The 23,737-nt window shown below is 40.0% G+C and overlaps 2 protein-coding genes across 3 annotated transcripts in view; one reads left to right on the top strand and one right to left on the bottom strand.

Annotated features, from left to right (window-relative positions):
- sntb1 (syntrophin, basic 1) overlaps window positions 1-12,721 on the bottom strand; it is a 46,961-nt gene extending 34,240 nt beyond the window's left edge. Inside the window, exon 1 of the mRNA XM_005934961.3 lies at window positions 11,567-12,721. Coding sequence (XP_005935023.1) covers window positions 11,567-12,110 — 544 coding nt within the window. The 5' untranslated portion in view covers window positions 12,111-12,721. The remainder of the gene's footprint in view (window positions 1-11,566) is intronic.
- A 3,944-nt stretch (window positions 12,722-16,665) lies between these two features.
- LOC102310065 (E3 ubiquitin/ISG15 ligase TRIM25) overlaps window positions 16,666-23,737 on the top strand; it is a 9,867-nt gene continuing 2,795 nt past the window's right edge. The window contains exon 1 of one of the 2 annotated variants that reach the window (XM_042224574.1): window positions 16,666-16,748. In XM_042224574.1, coding sequence (XP_042080508.1) covers window positions 16,703-16,748 — 46 coding nt within the window. In that variant the 5' untranslated portion in view covers window positions 16,666-16,702. The remainder of the gene's footprint in view (window positions 16,749-23,737) is intronic. The other variant, XM_042224577.1, reaches the window with a different exon arrangement.

The following is a 23,737-nucleotide window of genomic DNA, read 5'->3' as shown; positions in this document are numbered from 1 at the left end:
TTTGCAACACAGATATGTTGCATATAAGTCTGTCATGTGAGTGTAGTCAGACATAGCTTTCAGGCTTTGTTACTAGAAAATGTTTGAAAGTTCAACTCAGAACTTTCTCCTCCCAAAGTTACACAGCAAGAGGTCTGGGCTGCTGGGGGATTCCCGTGATGTACTGAGTGTTTCTTCTTTAGTCATCTTTTCCACTCACTATGTATTTATACACCTCTCTGCATTTAATCATTAGTTATTATCAATGTCTTTTGTCCTGTCCACCACAACCGGTCGTGGCAGGTGGCTGCCCCTCCACGAGCCTGGTTCTGCTGGAGGTTTCTTCCTGTTAAAAGGGAGTTTTTCCTTCCCACTGTTGCCGAGCGCTTGCTCAAAGGGGGTCATATGATTGTTGGGTTTTCTGTTCTATGTTTATTGTAGGGTCACCTTACAATATAAAGCGCCTTGAGGCGAACTGTTGTTGTGATTTGGCTGTATAAATAAAATTGAATTTAACAGAAACAAAGAAAAGATTGTTGGTTACTTTAGTTAATTAAAGGTTAACTAGTTTTCTGCTCCTGCATGTCACAGTGAGTGAACAGAAGCAGCCTTCTCCAGCTGTCCTGTGGGGATTACTCAGTAACGGGTTTTTAAAATCCATTTTTAGTTTTCCTTAAAGACAAACCTTTGAAGTATTGCCTAGCTAATTCTCAGTCAGTGGGGGGTGGTCTGTTAGGGGCTGTCATCAAGCTAATTGGTTGGTAATTTGACAATGGCCCACTCAAACAGCATGGGGGAAGATAAGAGTGATTTACTCTCCTTTTCTAAACACGTTTGATATCAGAGTTTGTGTGCTTTATGCCCTAGCTGTCTTTCTCTCTGCCTCACTTTCTGTGTTGCTTCCCTACTTGTTTATACTTTGCTCTCTCTCATGTCTGTTTTTCATACTTGTTTGTGTTTTTGTCTGCTTGGTTTCCTCTACCTTTCTTTTCTATCATCATCTCTCTTTGTATTCTGCCATCTGAATCAATTTTCTGTCTCTATTGTCCTCCCATCCTTGTCACTCTCTTGATATTTTACTTTTTGCCCTCTAAACAATTGTCAGTGTTTTCCTATCATTCTGTGCCTCGTCTAGTCCTGCCTCCCTCTCCATATGTATGATTCTGGGAGAAAGTGGAAGCTCACACTTGAAAGCTTGAGATGATGAAGGAAACATCAAAGCCAAGTCGCAACTGTCTTTATGGAAACGCTACAACAACACTTTAACATTATAAATCTACTAAATAATCAGTCAGTAAAAATAAACAAATCTAATAAAAATAGAATGAAAAGTAAAAACACCATCTGTGGATAGAATATGTGGTTCTCTGTCAGCTGGAAACACGATGGACTTTTTAAACTTTTGCAGTATCAGCTTATCGTGGAAGCTGTGTTTAGATTGTTCGGCTTAGATTTGGTTTCGTTTGACTTTTTCTCAGTTTGAAGTGTTAGCTTTTCATTGCACTTGCAGCTGCAGGTGTTTGAGTTGTTGAGGCATTTCGTACCACATTAAGCATAAAGGCAACACGCAAGGCTGCTTGATACTTACCTTCATTATGATTAGCATTGTTTTTATAAGTATCAAAGAAAATAAGTTCATTTCAAAAATATTCTTTTGTCTGCTTCCTGTAAACTACAAAGAAGTTTGTACCTCTAAATTCCTACAGGATGTTGTAAAGTTTACATCCTGTAGGAAAATCAAATACTTAACCTTTCAAGTCTTCTTAGAAGTCTTCTGCTTTTTAACCAGTTGCTTAAGTTCTCTTTACCATTATGTAAACACAGCAGTAATTTCCATCTACTGTTTGCTCTTCCTGTAATATGGGCTGTAACTAGCGAGTGCTAGTTATAGACATGCTTGGTGGAATCATTTGTTTAGGGTTGTGTTACATATTACCATCTGTTAGCATCTCCTCCTCACATGCCTTTGTACCCTAGTTGCAGATTCTTATTTATATCAGTGGCTGTTAATGAGCATAATGTTAGTTGGGACAGTCTGCAAAGTAATACTCAACTTGTTATTCCGGTATTTAAGCTAAAGAAAGAATTACATTCAGAGTCGTGTAATTATTCTGCAGTCGTACTAGCTTGCTACTGCTAATTAGCACGGTTGTTAGCCGGCTTGAAGTTAGCTTAACTTAGCTCCTGTTGGTGTTAGTCTGCAATGCTTACCTGGTATGTACACTGCCCGCAGGGTACTAATTTCACATCTTCTTGTGTAGCGTTTTTGCTTTATTTTGTTATGATTACTAAACCGAAGCAAGCAAAGCAGAAATCTTCTGTTTGTCACTGTCTTAAAGGGTGCGGTTTCTCTTTGCAAGACAAGGATCAGCACAAAACATTCCACATGTACCTGCAGATTGTCCACGCTAGTAGAGCATTGGCTAAGCCCGAAGACTGTGCATTTTGTCACTTGGTCCGGGATTCAACCCTGGAAAGACAGGTGACATTTGTGGAGAAAGTGCTGTCCTGTCACATGGCACGACCCTTCCCTCTCCGAGTCTAGAGTCCCAGTTATTTGCGTCTCCGTACATCTAATTGGCAAATCTCAAATATGAAGGGCTGTAAATTTGATTTAGCTTGGCTACTGCTACTGCATCTGCAAGCCACTTTGGAACCAACATTGACCCCAGCTCCTCCTTCTCATGCTCTGTGCGATCTAATCAGTGTTGTGTCATTGTGGATTCCTTCTCTCTTCTGTGCTAGGAGTCAGGAGTCCTTTTTTTTTGCTTCCTACATATCCTTGTAAAAGGACAGGAAGGAGGTCCAGGGAGGCTCCATACTCACAGACATAAACTGCCACTGGAAATAATTATCTTCTTTTGACTAAAGTAGGCTGACTGAAGACTCTCCTAGGACCTGGCGTCCACATATGTGGACATCACATTTTGGGTTATTTAGACCAAAATACTAAATCTTGCTCTACAAGGGCCTGATATCCACTTACCAGGACATTATATTGCAACTGTTCTATCAAAATTTTAAATGAATATCCTCATATGTGGTTCTCATTTTCCTTACGAACAGAAATTAGGTAAAAAAAAAAAAAAAATCTGGTACTTCTTTGTTTTTACATTCATCAGGTCCCAATCAGCCCAAATACCAAAGAGAAATTAAAAATGCATGATGTGGAAGAGTTCAGGTCTTAGGAGGTTAAAGGAGTTTAGATAGACAATGAATAAAATACAATCCCAATAAGATCCCAGTAGCTTAAAAATTCAATTTAATTTTGAACAAACTCCAGCCAGAGCACACCAATACACCGACAGTGTTGGGAGTGAAAGCAAAGTTAAAACAAGTTTGTTCACAGGCTGTTAAATTGAAGGCTTTTCTCTGCAGCATTTAGTTTTGGGGGGGATTTGGAATCCATAGGTAGGGGGACTCAAAAATAGTCACACAGGCTAGACATATGTATAGGATACACATCCTGCTCTGTCACTTCAACCCTTTTGCTGTCCTTCACTGCATTCATGAATCTTCTCTGTTGTCTTCCTCTTTTCTTCCATTGTACGATATATGCACTCTCTCTATTTCAGGTAGTTTCACTACTACCAATTAAGAATAGCTTGAAGCAATATTTGATAAAAAATTTAAATAATACAATAAACAACCGTTAATTAGTATCGTATTACTGTTCATACAATTTTTTTGGATCCACTAGAGAGCTGCATGAGGCTCAGGAGCCAAATGTTTGAGACGCCCACTGCCACCGCATAGCAGTGGTCAAAGTGCAGGATTTCCCCTTAAACTGTTCTAATACTCACATAAACAGTACAACAACTCTAAAGAGAGCCTTTATCTAAAAATCGACAAATATTGTTTGCCGGTAAATTAACTTTCCATTACTCACTAAAGCGACACATATGACAAATATTTCATTAACAGGAATCTTTAAATTAGAGCTGTATTCTACATTTTCCCCCGTTTCCACAAATGGTAACACAAACAAGTATACTAAAAACCAAAACCACAGACTGAACAGATGGTGGGTTTGACAAAAGCCTACTACCTCATACGTTCAATAGAAGTCTGCGATGCTGCATGACTAAGAGACTCTAACATGTGTCATTTTTGTTCACTCCTTTAAAAATCCTAATGTAAGGACTAAATTGATGTGCTTCTTCTCCACTATAATAAAAAAAAAAATCTATTTTGTCCTCACAATCACAAGGAAACTAGGCTAAAATAAACATAATGCACATAAACACAATGATTACACCTGGAGAAAAAAAGTTTTTGTGTTTTTTTCCAAACAAAACCAGCCGGAAAAACAGATGAGTGTCAGCGCCGGGTCGCTGCTTTTGTTTTGTCTCTATAAAACACTCACACAGGAGAGGAATGAATGATTCAATCTATTATCTCCACCGCCACAACCACGAGTACAACGCCACAGTTGCTGTTATTATCATCACAGTCATCCGCTCTGAGTCAGCCTCCACAAGCTGTATTGAAGGAGATGATATTTTCTCTAATGACATAAACAGTCAGCTGGTAGACACGCTGACTCGCGCTCTTCTCTTTCCACACACACTCAGCCATATATCGACTCTCACTCGTCTAGACAACAACGCTGATGATTTAAATTGATGGCACGCACGAATGCACACAAACAGGCAGATGCTCATTCAGACACGCACGCTGCATCACACTGCTGACAGCAGCACGCACACATGCACGCACACACACTTCCAGATGTCAGGTGATGACAGCTTTGGCTTGTTAAAGGCTCAACAGGAGAGCTTACAGGACACCGACTCATTTCCCGTGGCTGAAGTGAAGTGTGGCAGGTGTTCTATTGTTTTCTGACTTTTTATTCTTAACATGCTCTGCTTCCAATGGGAAGGTTGCCAATATTTGTTTGCATGCACTCAGCTGCGTACAATGGTTCCGTCAGTAAATATACTATTAATTAAAATACAAAAAATACTACCAATTAAACTTGTTAAATAGGAGTTGTGTGTCTTTATGGTGCCCTTATGTAACCCATTATCTGCATTTATTTAGATAATATTGTTTTTGTAGGGTGAACAGTTGGTCCTCAACTTAAGAAAACAAACACTTTTTACTTGTGCTTCATTCATTTAACACAGCGTGCAAGTACCGTGTGTATAAAATCCCTTTTGAGGTTCTCCTTTTCAAACAATCAGCCAAAAAAATGAAGTTTTCTCCACAGACTGTATTTAAAAGATGAACAAAAGGAAGGAACAGATCAAGGGGAGTACCAGAGGACACTGCGTACCTCTGTGGTAGTGGCGTATTAATCATAAAGTAGCCATAGCCTCAACCATACCCTGCTTTACTGTTTGTTTTACTCACAAAGAGATAGTTTGTTCACAGAGTACAAACAGATTCAACTAACAAAATATTCATGAATCCTGGGTTTGTGCACATGCACTGCGGACTTCTATGCAAGCTGACTTATTTTGCAACCAGTGTGCCACTGGTTGCAAAATAAGTCAGCACATGATTCAGGGGGAAAACAGAAGTAAGTGAAATGTGTGAATCAAACACCGGGGCAGCCACTTTCTAAATTAAGATCTGCACCTATTTGCATAGGACTTGTTTTGATCTGACGAAAATTCACTGATCCGTTTTAATCAGAAACTGCATTTTTGGCTACAAACAAAGCACTCTGAATAAATACTAACCATTATTTGCTCAAGTGCAGAATATAAATATTGTGCTTGCCAGACTAGAATTTATGCTTCTCCAAACAAGGTGACAGGCAAGAGTGAATTTAAAAAAAACATTAATCTCGATGTTGATGACCAGTTGTATATAAACGACTGATCTAAAGGGAAGATTTTCCCCAAACTGTCCCAATTTAGTAGAAACTGACCTGTCTCTCTACATGCACTCGTGTTTTTTAGACTGAGGTTCTGCCCACTGCACTGCAGTGGGTAATAAGACTTGTTAGAGAAGATATAAATGTTCCTTATAAGCTACTTGAAATGCTCAGCCTGGTGGATAAACTGAAGCCAGACACTGGATGATGCTACAAAGATGAATTGAGGGATCACTGTAGCTGCAGGGACACTACTGATATGTTAGGCAAGCTTTATGATGAAATACACAGTTTAATGTTACCTGCTAGTTCAAGTCAAAATGACTGCTCTATTAGCCATGTAGTCAGATGTTGATTAATATCAGGTTAAAGCTGTTAAAGGGTGAACAGGAAATGCATCAGGATAAAGGAGTTTATATTTATTACATCAAGATCTCCCATTAAAAAGAGACAAAACCTACAAAAAGAAATACCACATAGACAAACCAGAGGATAAAAATTAAGGAGCGAACAGAACAATTATTCTAAGACTCTTTATACCTCTAGTAATTACAGTTGTGGTCAGAAGTTTACATACACTCATCACAAACATGTAATTTTTGGCTTTTAATGACTTCTTTGAACTATTTTTTCAGGCTGGAATGATTATATAACATGCATCTTTAATGACTTTAAAAACATGAATTGGGTGCACAACGTTGAATTTATGACATGTAAATGGACTGGTTTCCTTGCATGGACCAAGCTTTAAAGCCAGTTCTGAAATGTTCAATAGGGTTGGGGTCGATGCTATGCGAAGGCCATTCCAGAAGCTTAATGTTGGCCTGCTTTATCCTTTCCAAAAACCAGTTTTGATGTGTGTTTGGAATCTTTGTCCTACCCAGTTGTGTCCATGTTTCAACCATCTAGCTGCTAATTTAAGGTGAAGCTTAAGAATTTCACCTTAAATTATTTATTATTTCACTATATCAAATGTGCAGTAACAGCAGCAAAAACAGTGCATGATGCTACCAACACCATGCACGACTGCTTGTACAGTATTCTTAGATTACTGTACAAGCTAAATGTACAAGCATAGCTCTTGTCATTGAAGCCAAACAGCTCAATATTAGTTTCCTCTGATCATAAAAATATTGATTTTGATTTTTCCATGATGATATGAACTGTGATAGTGTAAAATTTGTTTCACTTGTGGACAGTGCAACTGGTGTCCCAGCAGCTCACAGTTCATGGCAGGCTTGGTGGTTCCTGGGTTTTCTCCTCTCATCTGAGGCTGACAGTTTGGGTCTTCTTCCAGACCTCTACAATTCTCCTTAGATCTACACTCTGTTTCTTGGTCTTTTGCACTGTTCTGAGTATTGGTCAGTCCAATGAGCGCTGTCAAAAAGAGACTACTGGTTGTAATCAACCATGATCACAAACAAGAAATTAATAAGCCTTGTCAAGTTAGACGACCTTCAGCACCACTAATTAAAAGATTTAAGTATATGTAAATATACATTCATGCCAATGATGAGTGGTTGGAAGCTTCTGAGAATTGTTTAACTGTTATTAAGTCATTTTTAAACATCTCAAAGTGTTGGCAGCTTCTAAAATAGTCAAGTTAATAGAACATCCTATTGCTCTGAGGTCAGTGAAAAGTCCATTTAGATTGTTATTTATAATGGCACTTTTATAGTCTTGCTGATCCCTTAAGACACTTTTACACTACAAGCTACACTAAGCCCTTCCCACAGATGTTCACACGGTTCTTTATCACACACATGCACACAATAACACCAGTGGATGCGTTGTGGAGCAATTTGGGGTTAAGTATCCTGCCATAGGACACTTTGATATATAGATCAGAGGAACCAGGTATCGCACCAGCAACCTAGTTACTTAATTACTCCAATTTACATCTTAGCTGTAATATGACATTAGGAGTAATATATTTATCCTTAATTTCACTTGATGACTGATCACATGAATACTTAAATTAATACATATATGTCTTAAAATAAATAATCTTTTTTCCCACCTACCATCTATTATAGGGTTAAACTATTCTGTTATATTTACAGAGACGAGTGAATTGACGTGTTTTTCTCCAAAAGAATTCTTCTCATCTCTTTTCATCTTAAGCATCTTAAGCTGAGGCATGAATCAACTTTAACACCCACATGATTGGACTGAAGTGTCAATCATCACTGCATAAAAACATTTAACAAAAAGAAAACATAAGAAAGAAAACAAAGAACACAGTACAGGAACCATAAAATTCTTATTGTAGTTAACGTTGAGAGGTAAAAGGGTTCACATCCGTGATGTTGCCACGCAGGGTATTTCAGAGGTTTTCTATAGAGCCCTGATGATGCCAGAGGAGGCAGATTAAGACCTATGTTTGCTGACGAAGGGCACGGGAGAATCCCTCAGTGTCATGTAAGGGCTCAGTGCACTTCAAGCAAACTGTCTGATAAAATGTGACATCCGATCACGTCTAAAAGCAAAAGTGTGTTGGAGAAGAGTCAAGTGAAGGGAGGTTTATTTAGAAAGCACATTTACAGCAGTAGACAAATAAATAACGCAAGACCAAAAAAACAAACACTTGCCATCCAGCACCCCACTGGTTCAAATCTGTGGAAGGACTCTGTGTCTGTTTGCTGTCTTTATCTGTACAACATGAATCATTCAAACGGGTAAACAGTGTTCCCTCAAAGGCATTCATGGTATTCCACTCAGTGTTGTTAAAGTGAACAAAAAAGAAGCTTGTGAACATGAACCCTGCCTTCTTTCTCACCTCTGCACACCTGTACATTAGCTCTTTTGCAGAAGACATTTTGATGTGTTGCACTGGCACAAGTAAAGGTGTAAACAATAAAAATAATGAATGGTAAATTCCATGTAGCCGCCTGTTTCAGGGCCCTGGTATTTCTCATGCAGCTATAATTACATATAGGATTATTTTTCTTATGCTTTGCTTTTCTTGCTGTGACATGTCAAAATGTCTTCTGTGAACACAGCGCGCTACAAACCAAAACTCTGGCCTTTATCATGGTGACCTGCCGCAAGCGGTTATTTAAAGGTGACCAATTAAACTGCGTTCTAAGCTGATCTCGTTTGCAAACAATCTTGAGTGCAAACATCCAGCTGCACTGCACAGCAAAGGCAGACACTCAAAGTTTAAAGTGTAAAATTAGTGTAAAATTTGTTTCACTTGTGGACAGTGCAACTGCTGTTTCAGCAGCTTACAGTTCATGGCAGGTTTGGTGGTTCCTGGGTTTTCTCCTCTCATCTGAGGCTGACAGTTTGGGTCTTCTTCCAGACCTTGGCAAAGTGGTGACAGATCTGAAACTTGTATTTACATACAACTGCTTGAAGTTTTTAAATGTCTCCAAGAAACCTTCCAAATTTGTGTAAATCTACAATTCTCCTTCTTAGATCTTCACTCAGTTTCTTGGACGTTACCACTGTTCTGAGTACTGGTCAGTCCAATGAGCGCTGTCAAAGAGAGACTACTGGTTGTAATCATGATCGCAAACAAGAAATAATAGGCCTTGGCCTTGTCAAATTACCGATAACGGTGGCAGATTAGTGTTCTAAGTGGACCTCGTCTGCAAACAATCTTGAGTGCAAACATCCAGCTGCACAGCACAAGGCAGACACTCCAAAAATAAAATTCTGTGGCACAAACTTCGACGATTGTCTCTAAAGGTGCCATTTGTTGATCGGTCCTTCAACAGACCACCATAACATTACCGGTTGCGGTTGCTAGGAGTTTTTTGGTGCAGAGCCTTTACTGATCTCCTTATAGAGATTCCCATTTGGTTTGTCTGACTGCATACTGAGCAAAGAACAGAGCCTACCGAGAGTCTCTGAGGACTCTTTAACTAAAGCAGGAGGCTCTCTGACATCAGGGCTTGTTCTCAGTGGGTCAAACTGCTGCCCTCTCACAGCTGTGTGAAGCGGAGGGAAGTAGCTGCTGCCTATTTTCAGACATATCTGTCCTTCGTAATGAGTTTCCAAGATGCCTTGTCTGTGCTTTAGTAAAGGATACACAGATTACAAACATCCACGTACAAATCTTTTGCACATTTGCAGACAAATTGCACCAGCACACTCTATTCCCACGGGACAGGTACGATCTCCTAAAAGACACATCAGATGTTTTGTCTTGATCTCTTTCCTCATACGATACAGTCTGCCTCTCTCAAATCTTTTCAAGGTGGCTCCCACTCAAGAATAAAATAAAATGGTGCTGATATTTAGGTTTGACATATCACTATTCATTCGATTTTACTTTACATTTGACTAATTGATGCCATTTTGTTGTGCAACACCTTCATGTGTTACCCAATTTCTCACGTGCAAATTATCTCTATTAAATAGCAGTTACTGTGAAAATACTAACCCTCACAGTAATCTTTATTTCAGCCTCTTTAAACCTCTTGTTAACTGTCCTTCTGTTTCAGTCTCTCATCCACTCAGTCTCCCATTAAATGCTCTTATAACCCCTCATTTTTCTCTCTCTTCACCTTCCTCTACTCCGATCTCCTCTGCCCTTCTTTCAGATCGTGATACAGTTTTCAGCTGGGACCAGCATGTCCCCATGAGGAGTGTGATCACTGTGTTTGTGTATCTGAGATGAGAGAGAGTCGTGTGCACATGTGTATGGGAGAGAGAGAGAGAGAGACACTTTGTTCTCATTGTCTTGGGTCCAAGAGTCCTCTTAGGGACAGGAATGAAAGAACTGAGAAGTAGGCACTTATGTGCAACAGTTTCCTGTATGAAGGAATGCGTGTGCGTGTGTGTGTGTGCACGTGTGTCTGTGTGTAGTAAAATGGTCTTCACCTTTCTCAGTGTGGCTACCCACAGCCTAATCTTGATCTACATCTTGATATTTTAGCTGAAAGCAACTGTAAAAAAAAAATGAACAGGCTGCACATTTGAGGAAGCAAAAAAGGCCAGAGGAAGGGAAAAGATATGAGTTTGATGTTGCATGATTGTCCCATGGCACATCTAGTTGCATAATACCTATTTCCTTAATCTCAATTATTCTTTTCTGCAAAAGGCAATCAGTCTGTAACCTGTTTCCAAATTATGTAATAAAACAGCACCAAATGCCAGTGTTGTTCAAGACCAAGGTGACTGCAATCTAATTTGATATAAACAGGGTGAATTAATATCGGCTGCTGGAATAATATTTACTTTCCCGGGTATGACAATCAGCACCTCTCTTCTTTAATGTAAAATAAATTACATCCTACAGCAGAGGTCAAAGTGGAAGCAGTGTTTTTCCCGGTTCTTTTCTTTTTTCCTGCACATTCTATTAATGTAACAAGTGAGTGACAAGTGACTGTAATTAACTGGAAAGTAGAAAATAAAAAATGTGTCTAATGGACATGATCGAGAAACCTGAGTCTAAAAAGGCAACCATGTGGAGCCAGAGGTTCTTCCGACATTACCGGTGTCATTCAGTGAAGGAGCACTGCTCTCCTCACGTCTTTGAGTGAGTCTATGGGCATCCCAAAAATATTACGCAACATTTGAGAAACTGACACACAAACTGATGTGGGATATGTTACACTTAGCTCTTACCGTCGGGGTACGCTTTTCACTCATTCACTAAATAAAATCTGTACTTGCACAAACACTCACAGGGGCTTCCAAAAAACAACCTGTAATCTAGTCAATCAATAAAAGGTTCCCCGACCTCTACCTCTCTTTCAGGTGTTCCTCTAATTCTTTTATCCTCTCACATGCCTCCTCTCCAGTATGCCTTACCTTCCAGAGTCACCTCTTTCCCGGCTCGTTTCAACGCCTGCACAGCCTCGTCGTGGGTCGCGTCCCGCAGGTTCATACCGTTCACGGACAGGATCGCGTCCCCCACATACAGAGACTGGGTCTGGTCCGCAGCGAGCCCCTTGAATATTTTACTTATGAGGATGGGCATCTTATTCTCCTTCCCTCCTTTGATGCTAATCCCGAGTCCCCCGACTTCCTGCTTGGTCACCTTGACGCACCGCTTTTTGTTGGCGATCGCTTCGGGTACCCGCTCCGGGAGGTCCGTGAACGCGGTGCGCACAGTTTGGGGGCCATTGTTGGAGTTGGTATTACTGTTGTCATGGTAAGATCCGTTGGTAACGCCGTTAGAGTTGACATTGTCATCGACACTCTCGTTAACGTTGCTCTCACAGCTTAACGTGAGCGCTTCCTCGTTCAAGTTGACCAAAACTTTGTGCCACTGCTCTCGCACCAAAACCTCCACAAATCCACTTTTTTGCACTCCAGAGCCAATCGGAACTCCAGTCGCTACTACCACCGCCATCTTTGGAGCATTTCTGTAAAAAAAATCACATGTGATTTAGTTCCCAGCGCGCTCGCAAGTTCCACCCTATCTCCCTCTCGCCCGGGCTGGACTTTGCCCCCTCTGAAGTTTTCTGCAGGACTTATATCGAGCTCCCGTCCGACCAGCCCGAGCTCTTTCAGCGCAAACTCCCCCTCCGCTCTGCCTGCCCAAGATCCTATCTGCTGGGTGGAGTTTTCCTCCCCCCGCCGTCAGCCGATCCCATCTCCAGATCCCGCTTGTACAAAATGTGTATATCATTTGCCAACTTCTTGTAAAACACGCTAACCAGTGCAGAGGTAAACAAACACCGGGAAGATTAGGCAAAAATCCACTTCTCATCTATTCCAGCTAATTCAGAACCGACAAGACTACCATGATGTGTGCCTACACTACTGTCATGTTAGAGTGGGCTTTACGAATCTTTTACACTGGCAGGAAAAGAAAATGTAATTTGTGGAGTAGAATATTTTTGTTTTGTGCGCTCTTGGGTAAGATGGAACTGAAGTCACGGAAAATTTGCATTGTTTTTCCACGGCGGTAGATTTTTAAAGACATATTTAAATAATATTAATAAGAAGAAGAATCATATATATGACTAGAACTAATTTCCAGTCTTCCAAGTGTCTAGTGGGTTCCAGTCTTCTACGATAGCCCGTTTTCCGTGGGTGAAGTGAGAAGGTTTTACGCGCGTACAGGAATGCGCCTGTGCGGGTTTTGTTGTTTCGAAGAACGAAAGAAGAGAGGGAGCACGTTTTTCTCTGAAACTCTGTCAAGGAAGGCCTCCCTCTAAGGCTTTGCTTTGTCTACTATTATTCCAAAGGACGTCCTTACGCCCCGTCAATCACACACGATCCAGAAAGCTGAAAAAAAAGTCAGTCAGCTCAGACCTTGAGAGCGCAGCTGGAGATGTCAGCATAGTGACCGGAGCTTCTCGGAGCATCGCTGGTCAGGCGGACCTTTCTTCACAGGCTTAACCCCTGTGTTCAAGTCTAGTGAGTGACTGACATTGAGGCTGAGACAAAATCAGTTTCATCTCATCACCAGCTCCTGACTGCGTGTCAGTAAAAGCTGGAATACTGAGAACAAGAAAATGTTTAATGTAAACGTCTTTAGCTCCGCAGCTGTCTGGCTGTGGATATTACTCACAGCTGCTCAAGTGCTGAAACGTGCTGAAGTAGACCACAGTGTCACACTAAACTATTTGAAATGTTGCTACGACACCTACCGGTGACGCTTTTAAATACTAAATACTAGAGCCTCTTTGGCGATTTAGTGAATGTATGACTTGGCCGCAGACTGCTAATGTAGAGTATTTTACCTCGGTTTTGTGCCATATGTGCACAACTAGATTGTGTTTGGGATGAAGTTAAAACGTGTCATTAAAAGTTGTTCAGTTATGGAAATATGTAGAAATGCTGTGCAGTGTGGGAGACAAGCTTCCCTACGAGCCTGCCCTAAAAACTATGTCAGATCATTACTACTGAGCTGCACTAAAGACATGATTAACTTGTTTATTGTGAGCAAGAGACTGCAACAGAAATACAAAGAATATTTTTAGTTTAATGAGGTGTAGGCACTACAAGCGATTTTTACTTTTATATGGAAATGAGCTGTCACGTGAAATGTACAATCTTTGTTGTGATAATGACCTTCAAAACAAACAAAGAAACAGAGAGGGAGAGAGTGCTATCTTTTTAAAGGTGATGGTACTTAAAGGTGTTAATAAATCTTTTTTATATCCCTCCTCACCCGGCGACTTGATTGCACCTTTTTTTTCCCAGTGCATCAGAGAGCAGCTGCACAGAGGTGTGGTTACACACAAATGCACATGTTCTGTGTTGTGGGTCTGTGAACTGGCTTTCTGCCGATAATTAAGAGGGGGAAGCAGTCAGATGAAGACTTACTGGACGCACGTGTGTCCCGATCTTGTTTTGAGCTTTGTTTTTTTATTATTATTACTATTATTTGACTTTTTATTGAATCATTTATTCCTTCAGGGCCACCAATGGCCCCAAGGGGGGAAAAAAACACACTCATTCGTAAAGCTCACTTTGGTATATCTTTTTCCCCATCTCTCTTCAGCTTTTCTTCATCATCCATCTCTAGTTTTACTAGGCTAATCCTCCCTACTAGGCCTATTTGACCCTAAAAGCATGGATGCTGTGTTTAAAAAAACTTGTCAGCTGCAACATGTTTCAGCTGACAAGTTGAAAAATAGGAAGCTAAAGACCAGGAAAGATGCATAATGCTATAATTAAATAAAGCATTTTTCAACAAAAAAAGTGAAAAGAATTTGGAGATTAAAAATTATCTAAATTCTACTGAATGGCTGTTGTGTCTGGCCTATTAATACATGTAATTCTGTAGAGGAAACCATTTCAAGGGCACAGAGACACTTCTGAAAGCCACAAGGGAGATAACTGGGGGTTGGTTTTTTTTGGTAAAACATCCCCAGTTATCGACTGGGAATGAAGAAATTATTTATATATTCGAGAATGCATATAGAGATGCACCCTATCAAAAACTTATTTCCAAATTATATTGTTCACTGACCAATCTAAGGGGTCATGATGCGAGATATGTTAAAGCAAGATGGGAAACAGAGGGTAATCTATCCCTAACAGGAGAGGAATGGGATAGGATCTGTAGGCAGCAGTGGTCGGTAACAAGCTCCCCCTCGTGGAGGGAATTCAGTTGGAAGAATGTAATTCATTATTTTAATACCTCGGCTCAAAAATCCAATTATTCTCATAACACAACATGCTGGAGGCAGTGTGGACATGCAGCAGCAAATCATTTCCACATTTTATGGGAATGTCCTCGTGTGGTTCCATTTTTGAAGGAAATACATAAGGTCCTGGAAACAATCTTTCAAAAGAAAATACAATTTCATTTTGCAGTATTGTACCCGGGTAACTTAGAGAGTCTTAATCTGTGCAAACCGGATAAATATTTGTTCAGTGTGCTGTTGGTAGCTTCCAAAAAGGCCATAACCCGGCGTTGGCTTAAGGAGGATACTCCTACTATAAATGAGTGGATTGATGTGATATATACTATTTTTGTTATGGAAAGAATAACTTTTAGGCTAAAGTTGCAGGCGGACACATTTGAGGATTACTGGTTGAAATGGTTGAAATATGTACAAAATGGGAGGCCCCACTGTGATTAAGTTGTATTGTTGTACATGTTGTATAAATAAGAAAACCAATAAAACATAAATAAAATTTTAAAAAAAGGGAGATAACTGTTTGGTGATATGATGAATAAAATGTGAAAATATCTTTTACGAAATCACAAGAGACGACCATCCAGCTTGCTATCAGTCCATAAGTTTAAAAGGCAGCCCACAGTCTAAAAAGCAGCATCTATGATGAAGTGGAGGCATTAATGCACATGGCATGAATAACTTGCTCTGTAACTGCACCATTAATGCCAAATGATATATACAAGTTTTGGAGGGACAAATGCTTTTTTCCAGGGGAAGACCTTGCTTAATTCAGTAAGACAATGCCAAACCGCATTTTGCATGTATAATCAGATCCCTGCAGTCTGGGTGCCAAGCAGGAAAAACTAATATATTTGGTGCATTATGAAATGAAACATACAACAAATGAGGCACTTAACTGTTGAGAAAAAACTTTCACTGTCAATTTTCAAAAAGCTTATAGAGCTGATGCGACTCAGTGAGAGACATGGCCTTACCTCAGCTTTATAGAAACATGTATAGTCATCATATTGCTTCACCAATACACTTTTTATCTATTAGTTTTAGCTGGAATGAGAATCGAGTACACTGAGAAAACCTTTTTAAGTTTGCTGCTTTAAGACTGACATGTCAGTTTTCCTATATAAAGCTTATACAGGGAAAAACATGGTGGGAATGACCATTGCCTTTGTCCATGCTTGGTGGCACATACATCTTTGTGCTTGTCGTAAACAAAATGAGGACACACTCCTCATAGACAAAGAAAAAAAGATCAGGATTTTGTAAAATACACTTCTCAAATCAATTAAATGAACACTTGAGATCTGAATGGGAAAGAAAATCATGCTGGATAAATGTACTGATATGGACTGAGTAATGTGTTAGGGATGAAATGATGCCACATTGTTTGACGGAAATGAAAATTATCAACCAAATCAAAGGGGGAAAATGATGCAGCAGGCTAGTCCATTACCAGTAGTCCAGTAACTCAAAATGTTAGTTTGTATGGCCCCCACATGCATGTGTGTATACCTGATGGTGCTCCTAATGATACACAGTTGGTGTCTTGGGGGATCTTCTCGCAGATCTTGGGCAGGGGCGGATCTAGAATGGTGGCAAAATGATTTCTTGCCATCCCTATTTCCACCCAAGTGTTACATATGACAGAGTTGTTTATCAAAATAAGATAGCATTAACACTTTGAGCCTAGCTATTATTAACACTGAATATAAATTATAAAACTGAATATATTACATAGTGTTAACCCCTCTCCACAATTAACAAATGGTTCAGCCCATAGTGCCGACCGGATTTATTTCTTGTTTTCTGACTATGATTGTGCCAGATCACATTTTGAATCAACACCATGGGCATTTCAGATTTCAGGTGGTTGGTTGTCACATGGAATGAAGGTGAGTTTTATAAACCCTCTGAGGTCCACGGACACACCTGACTGATTTTAGCTGATATAGCAACAAGCTGCAGCCACGCTGAGTCTCCATTTGAGCTTGTGTTGAAAGTTCGGACTTCAAAGTATACACCAATTTTTTTTAATATTTTAATAACAGGCCACTAAATCTAGAGTTATGATTAAAAAATACACATGTTTAGTGCGGAAGGATTTTTTTAAAGCATTTTCTAAGGACAGCACGAAAACAGTAAAAAAAACCCCATTTTAACCAATTAAAAAATGACAATATGTGGTATTTGGTTGTTTAAGAAGAGAGTAACGAGAGAGCGATGTCAACAGCGAGTTTTGAGATGTGGGAGATTTGTGACGTTAAGCGTGGAGTGTATGGTTAGTGTGCTTTGTATTCGTTGTTTTGTTTTGTGTGTCAGTGAGGGCACTAATGAATGTTACAAATGCAGATTGTCATGTCAACACTGTCTCCAGGTGGAGTGATACACCTGTTGTCAGGCCCGCAGGGTTTATCCCTGTGGTGTCTCCTCTGTCTTGAGGCGGACACACTATTTATTTATTTATTTTATTTTTACTGTCACAAATAATTTGTGGGTCATCTTATTGTGACACCTGATTGTTCTCTCATTTTAGTTATAGCAGTATTTTTTTTTATATGGTTGTATAAATAAAACAAACAACAAACCGCCAGATGCATTGCTGCATTTTTAGATAAATAGTTGCATATAACTTGATTGTTTACAAAATTTGTGCATAAGTTTTCAAAATTTACAATTTATATTTGCATTTCAAGTTATGAAAATAATTTATTAAACATGTCTGTGGTTTTTACAGTAAAAAATATAACTACTACTAGGATTTTATGTTTTTTGTGTGATTCCATATCAGTTATGTTAATATAGATCAATGAAAAATAACATCCAGATTTCTGACATTTTGTGTAATTTAAGCATGTAACAATGTGATTATTTTCTAACAAAAAACAGTGTGAAACTTAAGTTAGACTTGTGTTTGTAAATGAACCACCCCATGTTGTGTAGCTTTCTGGATTTTATACTTATTGGGCTACATATTTATTTATTATACAGGCTATACAGTACATAAAATCAAAATTCACATGTTTTATGTAACTGAAATGTTTAATTATGTGGGCTACAGAAAATAATTACGTTATAGACCATATTTATATGAAATGTGTATAATTACTGCATTTGAATCGTTTTAACCATATGTAACACCTGCATATGTGTGTTTTGTTTTTGTTTTGTTTGTTTTTTGTTTTTTTAAAGGCTTTGATTTTGCCACCCCATTTGTTTTCCATGCCACCCTAAAAAATTCCTCTAGATCCGCCCCTGATCTGGGGGCCATTCAGTAGTATCAGTTCAGTGGTGTTTATGTGTTGATGCACAATAACTTGATGTAAAGCCTTATTAGTCCGACAGAAACAAAAAATAAGCAGCAATTTAGCAGCATTAAAAAAAAAAAAGGTTTAAGCAAAATAAATGATTTGTTATTTAGGGTTAATTTTAATTTTACCTGCACATGGTTTGGCAAAGAAAACAAGCACTCCTGATAGTTTAGGACACTCTTGGTAAATATATCTTATTTTCAGCAGTTATATTAGAAACCACAGGTACATAGTTTCAATAAAAGTTTCATTGCCACTCCATGCCCTCATGGCTTACATGACTGAGCCCGTCTATCCTTTCACCTGTTCTTTCGTGTTTCCTGCCTTCTCATCCTCTCATATTTCTACTAACTTACAAAACTTTTTCCCGTCAAAAATATATATATTTTTTTACTTTGATTACAGGAAAAGCACAGCTGAAACAAATTAGACATGTGTTCCAGTAAGCCATGTAAGTGAGTCAGCGTGCAAACCACAAGGATGCTGGGTCTACTCCACCCAAATGGAAAGTAGTTCTTGTCTACATGTAGCAGATGCTGGATGGACATTAGAAAGACCAGACATATTTACTGGTTAGCTTGCAATTGAGATTTGTGCATATGGATAAAGGGGTGGCATGATGCTGAATGGTGAAAAAGGGGCTGGGAGATTAAGTTAATGGCAGCTGGACAACTGACTGGCACAAAGCTATACAAATATATGAGAAGGCAGCTGTCAGTGTGACATGCTGGTGCCAAATGGAATCTGATACTGAAATGAAAAAAATAAAACAAAACGGATTATAGTCATGCTGGTAGCACTTAAAGTGTGTAAAGTGCTTACCTTTGGTTTTATAGAAGAAAATAAAACATTATCTTTTTTTTTCTTTTCTTTTTTTTTGCCTGTCCCGTTTGGCTCTTTTGCCATCAGAATTGTTGTCTAAAGGCAAAGAAAGATGCCCAACAGATTTACTTTACCAAATTGACCATCCCAGCCTTGCCGTAATGGTCCATTTGATTCACCTTTTATTGTTAATTTTATTTTCACTTACTGAATACGGGACAGACTTGACTGGGGGAAAGAAGGGGAGAAAGAAAGAGGGAAAGAGAAACAGCTGAGAAGAGGGACGGGGGAGAAGGGCAAAAACCAACAGAACGGGCAGAGAAAAAAAATGCATATATCAATCACCTGGATCACCTGCTGAGAAAGAAAAAAGAAAACAAGCAGAAGAGAACAAGAGTAATAGAATAAACAACATCACAATGATATATGGGAATATGACAGTAAATACTAAATATTAAACATTATTGTGCAGCACATAAGATCAACAGAACACAGTGTGCTTTGAGGTAGGAGCCAAAAAGGGTGTAGTTTGTGGGTGTGATCACCCGTGTGTACACCTGTGAGCATGGACGTGCTTGTTTTTTTAAAAGGTTCCTTCATGTAATGATCTGCTAGAGGGTGTGGGGGGGCCACAGCCCCGTCCTCCAGGGCATGAAGCAGGTATGGAGGAGATCAAAACTCCAGACATCCAGAGGCCCCCAGAACACAAGAGACCAAGGAAGACCAACAGAGGGGCAGCCGCGCCACTGTCCCAGAAAGAGCTGAGGAGAGTCCCAGATGAGGGCTCACTCAGCAGCCGCGGAGCAGAAGCCAGGGGGAGTTGCAGTGACGCGCCCGTGAGCTCCGCCGGCAGCCAGCCGTGCCTGAGTGACCGAGCCCCAGGCCGAGAGGCCGGGGGCACCCCACCTCCGAAGTGGCCCGAGCGAGCCCCAGGCTCCAGGCCCCGATAAGCGGCCGCCAAGGAGTGAGCCGGTGTGTACCTGGACGCCCATCCCGGACACAAAGAACCACCAACGCACCGATGTCTGAGGGAGTCCGCCACTGGCAGGGGAAGTGGTGGTAGGGGGAGATAGGCCTCCAAACCTTGGAGGGCCTAAGATGTCCCCAGAGAGGTGGCGCCTGACACCCAACCTGACATATAGACACAGACATACAGGCACACACAGACACAAACATCCATTCCCACCCTCATGCTCTCATATGCACTTACTCCACACTCAACCAACGTGGAGACAGACATAAAGAGACGCTGTACACACGATCACACTCCCCAAGCGTACTCTACGAACCGGGTCTAGGTACCCTTGCCCCTGGAGGGGGGAACTGCACCCAGACCCAGGTGGTGTTACCCTTTTCCCTGCGGTGGGGGGAGGCAGACCGCCCCGACTCCGCAGCAGCAGGGAGGCCCCACACTCCAGACCGCAGTCGGACGGCCAACTCCTCCTCCTAGCCCCCCCGCTCCAGCAGGTCGCAGAGAACGGGGGTGAGAGAAGACTCCAAACCTCCCTCCACCCGCTCATTAGTGTTGATGCATGTGTGTTCTAAGGTGCATTAACCCAGGGCCCTGTTTCAGGAAGCCGGTTTAGAAAACTCAGAGTGAAAAACGATACGCAGGGTTGAGTAACCCCGAACTGTCCAACTCGGAATATTCGGTTTCAGAAAGGCTGATAACAATTAGTTCAGTCAACGCGGAGTTGCTTTAACCCCAAGTGAAGCGCGCGGACGAGGATACATAAAGCCCTGATAAGCGGAGCACAGATTAAGCGAGTCACCATGGAGACGGAGGGAAAGAAGGCGCGGTCAATGTATTTTACAGCGCTTGACGCCGAAATTCTGATGGCAGCATATGCCGATAACATGCAAATTTCCGCGGAAAAAAGTAACACAGCCTCAGCTGCAAAAGAAAGGGAGCATGCATGGCAAAACATAGCCGACAGAGTCAATGCGTGAGTGTTAATTTAAACATTGATCTAGGGATTTCCACCCATTTAACACGTTATTTTTATATTTTATTTTTTATTTTATACATTTTATTTTGTGATGTGATGTGAGCGCAGGTGCAACCCAACAGGCCCCAAACGTTCCTGGCAGCAAGTAAAAATGAAATATAAAAATATAGTCCAAACAGGTGAGGTGTAATTGTATTATGAGCCATAGTGCTTGGTCTGTTTGTCCGATGTAAATCAATTGCAGTTAGAGGCTACATTAATTTTCTTTCTGTAAGCACTTATTGAAATTATCTGAGCACATTACAAGTACATATTTGCTTACTCTGTATGCTCAAATGTGACCCGTTATAGCCAACAGAAAAAAAGCGGAGGCCCGAAAAACAGGTGGGGGTCCTCCACCACCACCACTCACAGAGGCTGAGCAGTTGGCCCTCAGCCAAAACAGTGGGCGCCCTGTGGCTGAAGGCATCTCTGCGGGGACATCCTCTGAGTCAATAACCCCGCAAGACACAAGTGCCTACATAGGGGGTAAATTCAAAATAATACATGATGTGCATACATCCTTTCTTCACAGTCACCTTTGCAGTGCTACTCATTCATTTGATAAACTCTTTACCATAATGGATTATTTTGTAGTGAAGTATTTTCCTACTGATTTTGCCTTCCCTCAGTCTTGGTTGTCTTTGAGAGCATAATGACAATGAAGTGTAAGGTGATTGGTATGTTTGTTAATTGCCATTTGGTCCCTTGTAAGTTATAAGTGACCTGTATAAACCTCATATTCTATCAGTTGATGGTGGTGGTGTACTGCATCTGGTGCAGCCTCCTGTTGAGCCAGACCAACATGCAGTTGTGAGTAATACTCCACAGATTATATGAGTTTACAGTAGAACAGCAATGTTGTTTATTTCTTTACTACAGGAAAATAATGAAGAAACATTGACAGCTGTTACAGAGGAGGAAGCAACAGAGACACTTTATGAGGTTTACATCTTTTAATTTTTTTTTTTTTAACTTTTTATTTTATTTATTTGAACAACTCACCTGTCCATTACGCATACAGTTTCTTCAGAATAACAGAATACAAAGAGAGTCACAAACTCAAGACAGTGAAATTAGAAAGAAAAAGAAACAAACAAATATATATGTATAAAAATATAGATACATATAGAATAATAATTAGAAAAATAAGATAAAGTAAAACAAAAGGAAAAAAAGGAAACATGCCTGTGGTGTCAAACATTTCCATCGTTCATTTCACTTTTTTTTTCTTCTTGTATGCTCATCTTCATTCAGTTCAGTCTTTTTTTCCCCTTCCGTTGTACGTCAACCATTTTCCCCAGTCCTTCAAAAAGCGTTCTTCCTTTAATTTCAGTTTATATGTAAGGTTCTCCATCTCCATAATGTCCTCCACAATTGCTACCCACTGCTGCTTTCCTGGTGTTTCTGTCTTAAGCCAGTTTTTGGTGATGGCCTTCTTTGCTGCCAAAAGGAGAATCTTAGCCAGGTAACGATCCTTTACATCTACAGTACCTTCCAAGTACCCTAGATACAAAACAAGGCAGGTTCTAGGAATAATATAACCTAATATATCACAGAGAGCTGAGTGAATTTTAACCCAGAAAGTGTGAATTTTTCTGCATTTCCAGAAAATGTGTGTATGGTCTGGTTCATCCCATCCACACAGCCTCCAACATTGTTGTTGTGTATTGGTTTGTTTATTTTTAATCTTAGGTGTAATAAAATAGCGAATTTGATTTTTCCAGATGAATTCTCTCCACCTCAATGAGTGAGTTGTATTCTTATGTTCTTTCCATGTTTCATACCACACCCTCTCAGTGATTTCTTCACTCAGCTCTCTTTCCCATTTTACTTTAACATATACAGTTGATTCCTGTCTTGATTCCATCAAACATTTGTATAGGGTAGACACTGTTTTTGGAATAACACTTTTATATGCCAGTATAATTATTTTTATAATAGGATGGATTTTGTCTTCCTCTATTTTTATGTTTTTATTAAAGTAATCTCTCACCTGTAAGTATCTGAAAAAATCCTTGTTTTTTAAGTTGTATTCCCGTTTTAATTCTTCAAAACTTTTAATTTCTCCTTTTTTGATTAATAAACAAATTGCTGTGATTCCCTTTTCATTCCAATTTTTAAAACCAAGATCCAATTTTCCTGGTCTAAATTCTTCATCGAAGGCTATCCATTTTAGCAAACCAAGCTCTTTGCCAATCCTGAACTCCCTTACTGTATCATACCATACATTTAATGTAAAGGATATTATCGGGTTCCTATCTTGGTCTTTAGTTACGTATTCAGGGGTCTTTTTCATACCCATGTTTGTTTGGATTGGGACATTGAGTGTGGAGAGCTCCACATCCTTCCAGCGAGCCCCGTAATCATCACTACACCAATATGTTATCTGGCGTATCTGTGCAGCACGAAAATATTCTTTTAAATTAGGAAGCGACATTCCTCCTTTCTCCTTAGTAAGCTGTAAAGTAGTGTATCGTACCCTTGGCCGCTTGCCTTCCCAGACAAATCTAGATATATACTTATCCCATTCTGAGAATTGGGTTTGAGGTATGCTTATCGGAAGAGAGAGGAATAAATATAGCAATCGTGGTAAGATATTCATCTTTATCACATTTATCCTGTCACTAAATCCTAACGGATATGTATTCCATCTTTCCATATCCTGCCTTATCCTGTTATTTATATGTCCATAGTTACTTTGATATAGTTTGGCATAGTTTTTGGTTATATTTATACCTAAATATTTAAGGGTTTTTGCCT

The sequence above is a fragment of the Haplochromis burtoni genome, unplaced genomic scaffold (genome assembly GCF_018398535.1).
Source record: "Haplochromis burtoni strain Fernald_Lab_line unplaced genomic scaffold, NCSU_Asbu1 Contig_142, whole genome shotgun sequence".
In the NCBI taxonomy this organism is placed as follows: domain Eukaryota; kingdom Metazoa; phylum Chordata; class Actinopteri; order Cichliformes; family Cichlidae; genus Haplochromis; species Haplochromis burtoni.
This window is presented reverse-complemented; position numbering and strand designations above follow the sequence as displayed.